Source organism: Salminus brasiliensis, chromosome 11 (genome assembly GCF_030463535.1).
Source record: "Salminus brasiliensis chromosome 11, fSalBra1.hap2, whole genome shotgun sequence".
NCBI classification, from domain to species: domain Eukaryota; kingdom Metazoa; phylum Chordata; class Actinopteri; order Characiformes; family Bryconidae; genus Salminus; species Salminus brasiliensis.
Window position 1 is genome coordinate 471,873 of NC_132888.1, and position 10,000 is coordinate 481,872.

At 46.4% G+C, this 10,000-nt stretch overlaps 1 protein-coding gene across 1 annotated transcript in view; it reads right to left on the bottom strand.

The window, feature by feature from the left end:
- Positions 1-5,726: 5,726 nt before the first annotated feature.
- Positions 5,727-10,000, bottom strand: part of ghsra (growth hormone secretagogue receptor a) — a 9,299-nt gene continuing 5,025 nt past the window's right edge. Inside the window, exon 2 of the mRNA XM_072691401.1 lies at positions 5,727-9,587. Within this exon, the coding sequence (XP_072547502.1) occupies positions 9,283-9,587 (305 nt within the window). The 3' untranslated portion in view covers positions 5,727-9,282. The remainder of the gene's footprint in view (positions 9,588-10,000) is intronic.

Below are 10,000 nucleotides of genomic sequence, written 5' to 3' on the forward strand. Positions count from 1 at the left end.
AATGAATGCATTCAGCTACTTTAAGCTGCACCCATTACTGACACAGATGTGCAAATGCACACACAGCTTGTCTAGTTCCTGTAGAGAAGAAGTACTGCCAATAGAATAGGACTCTCTGGAGCAGATCATCATCATGACCCTATTGGCTCCATGCTGCCTAATGCCAGGCGTGGGCTAGAGGGGTATAAAGCCCCCCAGCATTGAGGAGCTGTGGAGCAGTGGAGGAACTGTGTTCTCTGGAATGATGGTGGTGGAGCTCCATCCAGTACTTTTAGAGTTGGGATGAGGTGGGGTGGTGATCAATCATCCAACACCCTGACCTCACTAACGCTCTTGCAGGATTGCAACTCTTCAGGTGTTTTGTTGAGCTCCTGCTGCACCTAACGAGTGTCTCTTGTGAAATTACAGGAGCTGTACTTCTGTAATCCGTCTGCCACAGTGAACACATCAGTAATCACACTGTTATTAACGTTTACTAATTGTGTAATAACACAGTTAATAACATGCAGTAAGCGTGTAACGATTGCTGATGTGGACTTTATAAAAAGTGGGACCGGGTTTTTCTCTGCAGTAGTCGGGAACATGTAGCAGATGCAGCGTTTCAGAGACGTGTACTCGCTCCGCGCTGAACCTCAGCCGGTCAGAGCTGTAGGGCCGGACCTGCTTTGCGTGAGGGTTTTCTGGACAGTGTTCAAAACTCCCTTATTTCACTTTCGCCAAAGCAGAGGCGTGTCCACCTTTACCTTCACCTTTACCATGGAGACTTTTCTTGTATTTCAGGGTTCTGTGAGGAACCTTTCGTGACACTAGAGCATCCGTAATCTTGAAGATGAAAGGAAAGGTTCTGGATCTGTGATGAAACTTTTCTAGATGAAAGTGTGACGTTTATAAAAACCCCTCAGAGCTGAAGAGTTTCTGCTTCACACTGAAAGATCAAACAGTCAGACGAGGTTTTGAGGGCGTGATTTTATCGTTGACGTCGTAGTGAATCCAGTATTTTTCCTAAGAGTGATGAGTAGAGTTTATACACGACGAACACATGAAGCACTTTGTAAAGCAGAACATTGGGAGGTTTCGCTCGATCAAACTGTAAAGCGTTGGAAAAGAACCCCGGGGTCAGTGATGATCAGATTTTCGGAGGGTATGAATTGGTAATCTGTCCGAGAGTAGATCTACAGGTCTTATTCGGAGAGAGAGACACACAGAAAAGTGAATGAAAAGTTCTTTTTTTTTGTTTGTTTTGTTTTTGTTTGTTTGTTTGTTTTTTCGTTGTTTTGGTAAGAAATCATTTCTATGATCTATTTCTGATTCTGTGTTTTTTGGGTGTTTTGTTTTAATTCTCTTCAATTGAATTCATTTGTTTTGCTTCTCTGAATTTGATAAACGTTAAAAAAAACAATCAAATCGACTCCCAAAGTGATTCCTGATAAAAATGTATTTACGAAAACAAAGCAGATTTTTACCTCACAGATAAAAAAACATTCCAAGATTGTTATGATCTGTTTTTTTTTAAGAATCAACCCTTTGATCTTGTATTGTAAATGTTAGACAGTTCATATGCATTATATAAAGAAACTGCCATATCAATTTTAATGTATAGGTTTTTTTGGCGAATACTACCCTATGTATGTAAGACTTAACTGTAACGGTAGCGTATATATATGTAATATATTTATACTCAATAAATGTTTTAATTTTTTCGGAATTGTGGGTCTGTTCTTGGTTTACCGTCAGTCAAGTAAAAAACTGAAGGGTGACTGAATAATCCATCATTCTGACCCAACTGTGACTAAAGCAGCTGCTGGGGGGTCTCTCACTGTTTACTGTGGGGGTCTTAGTTACAGTAGCAGTGTGTGAAACTACCTCCACCATGTTTGGAAGCTGTGCTTCAGCCTGGCTAGCTCTCACTGTGAGCTGAAGCTGATCTGCTTCCAAACGGTGCTCTATTACGCCACCAAGAGGTGATTTAGATCATATAGGAGTGAATTCTGGGAGTTCTACACACACCTTCTGGGGTCTTCTGGAGGTACCTGGAGAAACTCCTGACACAGTACTGGAAAAACTGGAGAACGTTCTACTGGAACCAGTTTAACTACATCCTTCATATCGCCTCTGATGACGGAACATTCCTTCTTCCCTCTGCGACAATAAATAACAGTAATAAAGGAAGTGAATTAGCATAATTCTGCATATTCAGAGGTGTTTGCAGTTCTTCGCTGGCAGGAGTGCAGAGATGCTGAACGTGTGTTTGTTCTATTTATTAAGAGAATTTTCAACATAATGATCTTTTAATGGCTGAAAGAACACCTCTGAGGCTCCCTGTGGCCTGCAGACCTTCATCACGCTGCTCTGACGTGGAGTACGGAGCAGCGCTGCTGTAGCGCTTCACTGTGTGTTATCCTCCGCGGTGCAGCAGCAGACTCCTCCGCCAGGCTCCGCGGCGCTCGTTAGTAAATCAGAGCTGAGGAACAGCTTTGCTCCGGTTTCAGACCGTATTTCCCTTCAAATCCGTGCTGCATTCTCCCTGCCGCTCTCAGCCTGCTGGGTTTACGGCTTTCCTGAATCCAGAACAACGTCCAGACGTCCTGCCGCTGCCAGGTCCTCTGCCTGTCCCTGTGTAGAGCAGCTGTCCAGAAACGTCCACACAGTCACCTGTTCGTTACATTAGCCTTTTAGCTCCAGTGCTAATTGATAGGGTGTAGGTTCCAATGTTTGTTAGCTACATTAACCCTTATAGCTCCAGTGCTAATTGGTAAGATATAAGCTGCTAGCTAAATTAGCCTCAAAATTCCAGCGCCTTTACTTTTCAGCTTCATTAGCCTTATAGCTATAGTGCTAATTGGTGGGATTTAAGCTAACCTTACTTGTTAGCTTCATTAGCCTCATAGCTGCACTGCTAGTTAGTAGGGTATAGGTTTTAACAGTTTGTTAGCTTCATTAGCCTCGTAGCTGCAGTGCTAAGCGGTAGGGTATAGGTTTCTATAGTTTATTAGCTACATTAGCTCCATAGCTCCAGTGCTAATTGGTATGGTATGGTAAGCTTCTATGACGTGCTAGCTAAATTAGCCTCAAAGTTCCAGTGCCTTTATTTTTGAGCTATATTAGCCTTGAAACTCCTGTGCTAATCGGTGGAGGTTCAGCTACTCTTACTTGTTAGCTTCATTAGTCTCTTAGCTCCAGTGCTAATTAGTGGGGTATAGGTTTTCATGGCTTGTAGTGGCATTAACCCATATAGCCCTAGTGCTAATTGCTAAGGTATAAGCTTCGAAGACTTGTTAACTGTGTTAGCCTGATAGCTTCAGTGCTAACTGGTGGGGTATAAGATTCCACTATAAGTTCCCGTGCTAAATTTAGATGCTCATTTAGGTTTGCAGCAGATTGGGCTAACTGTAATTCCACCTCTTTTACCTTTAATTCTCCAAACTTCCAAAAGAATTCCTCTCGTTCTGCCAAATCTGTACAGGACTCACAGCTTGTTCCCACTCTCTCGCTCAGTTCTCTCGCGCTGGCTCTTTCACAATTCATAGATCTGTGATTAATCATAGTCGACTCGTTCACTTCTCTGATTTCACTCGGCCGTTTTCACGCTCTGATGATTATGGAAGACCTTTCATGGAGCATAACGTCTGAGCACACCTGATGAGCCACCTAGGGTCACCTGAGGTCAGGTGTGGACCCTCAGAGCAGGTAATGGAGCAGGATTAATGGGCGTTAGGCCCGGCCGGGAGCTGAGGCTGAGATGAGTTATTACCGCCGTGGCTTTACGTCTCGAGTTTATAGCACCATCATTAAAGGACGGATCAGCCGTGATAAAAGTCAGATTCAAGGACCATCAGGAGCTTCTGCAAAACGGTGGCACCTTCTGTCTGAGGAGGTCAGGGAACAGGGTCAGAGGTCAGCTCTAATCAGCACACCATGAATTCAGAGCACGCATTCTCCTGTGATCAAGAGCAGACACCAGGTTTGAGTGTATTGAGGGCATATATATATATATATACACTATATGTTTAAAAGTATTGGGACACCTCCGCATTCTAAACCCATGGGCATTAATATGGAGCTGCTCCCCCTCTGTAAGTGTAGGCTGAATGGGTGGGGCTAAACTGCTGTAGGCTGAATGGGTGGGACTTAACTGCTGTAGATTGAATGGGTGGGGCTAAACTGCTGTAGGCTGAATGGGTGGGGCTAAACTGCTGTAGGCTGAATGGGTGGGACTTAACTGCTGTAGATTGAATGGGTGGGGCTAAACTGCTGTAGGCTGAATGGGTGGGGCTAAACTGCTGTAGGCTGAATGGGTGGGACTTAACTGCTGTAGATTGAATGGGTGGGGTTAAACTGCTGTAGGCTGAATGGGTGGGGCTAAACTGCTGTAGGCTGAAGGGGTGGGGCTAAACTGCTGTAGGCTGAAGGGGTGGGGCTAAACTGCTGTAAGCTGAATGGGTGTGGCAGTTTTCCATAGTATGAGTTGTTTAAAGTCACTAATACAGACAGGATGTTACATCTGGAGGCAGCTCTCATTACTGTACTAATGATAATGTACTGCATACAGTGTACTGTACTGTAATCGGAGAGTACTGCAGTGTGATTGGAAAGTACTGTGCTGTAATTGGAGAGTACTGTGCTGTAATTGGAAAGTACTGTGCTGTAATTGGAGAGTACTGTGCTGTAATTGGAGAGTACTGTGAGAGTACTGTGCTGTAATGAGAGTAGGGTCTGTACTCAGTCCTAGCTGTTTCTGCTTGCAGAGTCAGAGAGGAGATGGCTTTTACAGCTTCACTCGGGCTCCTGAGGACACGACACTGATTTATCACCAGTCATTTCACTGTCAGCTCTCCCATCCTCACACACTCACTCTGACGTGATGCCGAGCTGTTATCTCGGCGGATCGTTATGGCCGTTTGAGGATAGGAGGCTGAAGACAGTGACTTCATTAAAGAGGAAAATTCATCAAACGGATTAATTCCATCTGAAGGCTTCAGTATTTTACTGCTGCTGTCGGGATTTTAAAGAACTGTTTCCACTTCTTACCAAGAATGTTTTACCATGCAAGTTTGGACACCCCAAGAGATCAGAGCTCTCAGAGCTTAATCAGCTCGTCAGGCTGTGGCTTGTTCACGGTCGTCGTTAGGAAAGATCAGGTGATGCAGATTTTAAAGCTTTATAAAAACTCTGCCTCCTCAAACCTCGTCCCAACAATCAGCAGCTATGGGCTCCTCTAAGCAGCTGCTGAGCGCTCTGACCATCAACATCACTGATGCCCACAGAGCAGGAGAAGACCAGGAGAAGATAGCAGAGTGTTCTCAGGAGCCGGTTCCTCGGTTCCTAATGGAGTTCAGAAATAGGAGTTAACAGGAACGGTGGAGGACGAGCTGAGGTCTGGAAGTAGAACTATCAGAGAGAGCTGCTGGTAGGATTGATAGAAAGACTGATCAGAAACCCTGATTGATTGAAAAACACCTTCAGGAAGACCCGGATCAGACTCTGCAGTGATGGAGCAGTGCGCTACTAATATCATCCTCATCAAAAGAAGACCTTTCCTGCATCCTCACCCTCAATTTAGCTTCAAGAAGATCTGAACAAGACTGATACCCTGTATTGTTCATGAAAACACCTCTCCAACTGCTGAAGCCTGGGGGTGGATGGAGCGTGCTTCGGGCTTGTGCTGGAGCCAGTGGCTCGGGGAGCATTTCACTGATGGAGGGAAGAACAGATAAGCTCTTAGGCTGTTTAGTTTCCAGAGTTTGTTTTATTGAGCCCACTGCATGTAGTTAAACAGGCCATGTGCACCCTGCAGCCCAGACGCCTTCAACAAACAATGTGCAAAAATCACAGAAATGCACAAATACACCATACATCCATTTACACCTTTTCATTTCTATACATCGTTATATAAAGACTCACAGCTGACATGAACAACAGTAGTAACCTCAGCATTTACAGCGCCAGGCTCTTGAGACACTCAGCACGAACAGAAGAGCTTTAATGAAGCACAAATAGAAATGTACAGACAGCAACACTGAGTGCATAGACGCTTGTCAAGCCGGGGTTATTTCACCATGCAGGGGTCAAGGCGACCACCTCTGTTGATACTGATGATAAATAAGGCCTTGCACTCCTGCAGGAGCCCCGAGCAGCTACTTCACAGATGGACAAATGACTCACTCTCACTCACACAGGTGAACGTGATCTCTTAAGCCCTGTTCACATCCTGGCTTTAACCTGCATTAACCTGCGTCTCGGGCCATCGCTTAGTTCTGCTTTCCAGTTCTTTAAATTACACACCTCAGCATATTTCACTGTGTTTAACCATTTAAACACTGACCATAGTCACGGGCAAAGCTCCGGGCACCTATGGTCAAAGACTGTTGATTAACAGTGGTCAAAGTACTGTTGTGTATCTTTGTGTAATGTGATCTTTTTGTGTAAATAAATACAGCTGAGGTCACTAATATGCAGACTGCGGTCCAGCTGTGGACCTAATAAACAGATAAACTATTGAGAAATGTTTGTTTGTTTATTTATTTATTTTAGAGTTTATTTTAATTAAAGTAACTTTTCTAGTCTTTACGGTACAGGTTTAGCAACCCATCTAGCCAACCAGCGAGCCAGTGAGCCAACCAGCAAGCCAGCCAGCGAGCCAGTGAGCCAACCAGCGAGCCAGTGAGCCAACCAGACCTGTGCATTTTAAGAGCACCTACAGGGCAGAGCTCCAGATAACGCTGTCCTGCTGTCTCGTCTGTTTACGGATAAAGTCCCGCCCTTCAATTTAAAAGAGCCAATCGCGAGCGGAGGAGGGTGGATGATATTGTGGTACTAGTGGGAAAGGGCTGTGATGTGGGGCGGGACTAAGAGTTATTAAGCTCTATATTTTAAGATGCAGATTTTTTCTGAAGCCTTGTTTGAGCAGCCTGTGGGAGTGGAGCTGGATGGAAGTTGAGTTTGTGGAGATTATTTGAGAACCTTTGAACTTCTGTTGGCTGAAAACCAAAGACCAGCTACATTTTCATTCTCCCAGCTGGAGCAGTTCTGCAAAAACCCAAACTTTCACGATTGATCTCTGATCAGATTCAGTCAATCAGCCGAGTCATGTTCTGTATCTGACGTGAGCTTCTTTAGTTCACAGCAGGAGATGCTAGGCTAACCCTGCTAACAAACACTGGACTCAGACAACGCACTCGGAGGAAAGTGCCGGGTACCCAGCTAGCAGAGGCCCAAGCCAGCCGGCATCACACTGAAGTGGTGTGGGGAGAGACAGCCAGGCCAATTGTGCTCTCTCGGGCTCCGGCTGCTGATGGCAGGCAGAATGACCCGGGATGTCCAGTGATCCTCGGGTCTCAGTGGCAGTGCCTCAGTCCGCTGGACCACTCGGAGCCCCACCACCGGCTGTTTTAAGTTGTGGTTACGACGGACACTATTATCCCACAATGCAACATGAAACAGAAAGGGAGGAGCAACTGAAGCAAAGTGATGAAGATGAGCTCGACCTTCTACAACATTTTCTTAACTGTACAGATTTTATCTTGTGGCAAATTACCCAACAATCCAGAGGTGTGTCCTACCACAGGAAATCACGTTCACCTGCACGCTAAGACAGGCGATGTCCGCTAGCGTGAAGCACAGCGCCTTCGCTTCTCCCGGTCAGGAGCGAGGGGGCGCTGCTGTATCTACAGTGCTCGTTTTGTCCTCCAGATATTTGTGTAGTTTAAGGCAACAGATGTTTCCTTCAGCCCGTACACACAGCGGACTTCAGTAAAGCCTCGAGACACGGCTGCTAATGAAAAGCAGTGCACCTCTTCTGTCCTCCCTGATCATCTGAGTGGTCTGAGGTCTCCTCTCTGACCTGAGGTCCTCCGTCCAGCGTTCTGTTCATCATCTGACGCCGGATGGAGTCTAATCTGATGAGACTGAAGCAGAAGAGAGTCCAGTCACTGCCATTCCAATTCACAGTGGATCCCAAGTGTGGAGGCTGAAGTTGTGCTTGTTGTGGATTTTACAGGAGGTGGAATGGGCACAGGGACACGGGAAGTTTAACTGCAGAGGCTGATAATAAGATCATATTTCAACAAAATCAATAAAAGCAGTTTATCACATCTGCCACTTCATCTGACATCAATTCAGTTCCCAACAACGCCCACTACACCATGAACCTCAGCACAGCGATGAAGATTGCTCAGTTATGAGGATCTCTGCCCTCTACAGTAGATTTGCAACCCTTAGGTACTTAGCTACCCTCTTCTGCTGGTAGCTGGTCTTTGATGGTCAAGGTGGTTAAAAAAAAAGCTGCTCGTCCAGGTGAAAACACACCTGATACCTGTAAGCAGGCTGGTTAAGGTGGTTGACCAGCTTAACTCTCAACCAGTACGTTTAGTTTGATGGAATTAGCTGGTCCACCAGCATGACCAACTCGACCAAGCTGACCATCAAACTTGTCATACTGGTAGACCAGTTTGGTCAAGCTGGTCATACTGGTGGACCTTAAGGTCATGTTGGTCAACCAGCTTTGTCATACCTCTCAGGCTGGTTGGCTACCTTGGCTACCTTGGAGCAATTCCTGGTCCTCCAGAGCAGCTTGATAAAAGATCAGCATTAAAACAGCAAGACCAGTGTAGTCCTCCAGATTTCAGCTAGCTAACATTAGCCAAATATTACATTTAATTTCATAAAATTAGCCTTATTGCTACCATTAGCTCTGCAATGCTGTCTTTCCACTGTGTTTTTAGCTGAGGGATTCTGGATTGGGTTTTTAATACAATAAAAAAAGTTTGTGGACACCCCTTCATTTTAGTGAGTCCAGTTGCTTGTATAATCTTCATAGAGACGCACTGTCCAGTACAACGTTATGCCCTGGAGCAGTGACGATCACGTGACCCTATGGTTCCTGTACCCAATGCTGAGAGTGCGCTTAAGTGGTATAAAGCCCCCTAGCATTGAGCTGTGGGGTTCTGCGGAGTGATGATGGAGCGTGATCGAATACCTTAAGGATGAGCTGGAGTGGCAGAACTAATCATCCAATATCAGAACCTGACCTCACTGATGCTCTCACTCTCATGGGGCTGGATGCAATCAAATCACAAAGAGAAGCAAATTCCTGGCAAATACCCTTGATTTCAGGAGAAAAGCTAGGTGAGCAGGTGTCCACAAACCTTTGGCCATGTAGTACAGAAGATGATAGGTATTTTGGCGCCCCCAAATGCCAGTGCCTTCCCGCGTCCCTGAATGAGAGTGTCTGAGGGTGTCATGAGGGTGTCATGAGGGTGTCATGAGGGTGTCTGTGGTCAGAAGTCACAGGCTGACGGTGGATTCGTTGAGTCCCGGGCAGCTTTCGGCCCTTGTGACGGACGCGCCCCTGCGCTGGCGCCCCTGGATCCCGAAGAGGCGACACACGGCAGCCCTGTACTTCTCAGACATGATGTTGTAGAGGATGGGGTTGATGGCGGCGCTGAGGTAAAAGAGCACGAAGGAGATGAGGCTGCAGTACTGGCTGATCAGAGACATGATGGGGGAGCCAGCGGCCGAGGAGGTGGAGATCAGGAAGCGGACGACATGGAAGGGGATCCAGCACAGCACGAAGGCCAACACCACCACAGCTACGGAGAGAAGGAAGACAGGCAAGAGTCAGGACAGGGTTTAAACACGGGGTAAGATGTAGCTAAGAGCGAGCAAGCGAGTGTTCAAATGAGCGGTACAGCCGTCTGAGAGATGGCTATGGCATCAGGAGGTCGCAGGTTCAAGCATGAGGGATGCCACAGCCATCCGTCAGTGACCAGGAGTCCCAGAGTGGACTCTCTGGGTGTAGGATGGTTCTTCCTCTTCCCCCATCACTCAGCAGGGGATGTTATCCAGCGTAGGTGTCTCCTTCACTGAGCCAGCAGACAGGACAAGACGCCCACATTCACCCTTAGTGTTCGGCAATTTGGCCTCTACCTACTAAACCACTTCACCTGTTCTGGATAGAAGACCCCCTTAAGAGACGGTCAAGGACCCAACAGCAGCAGCTTGC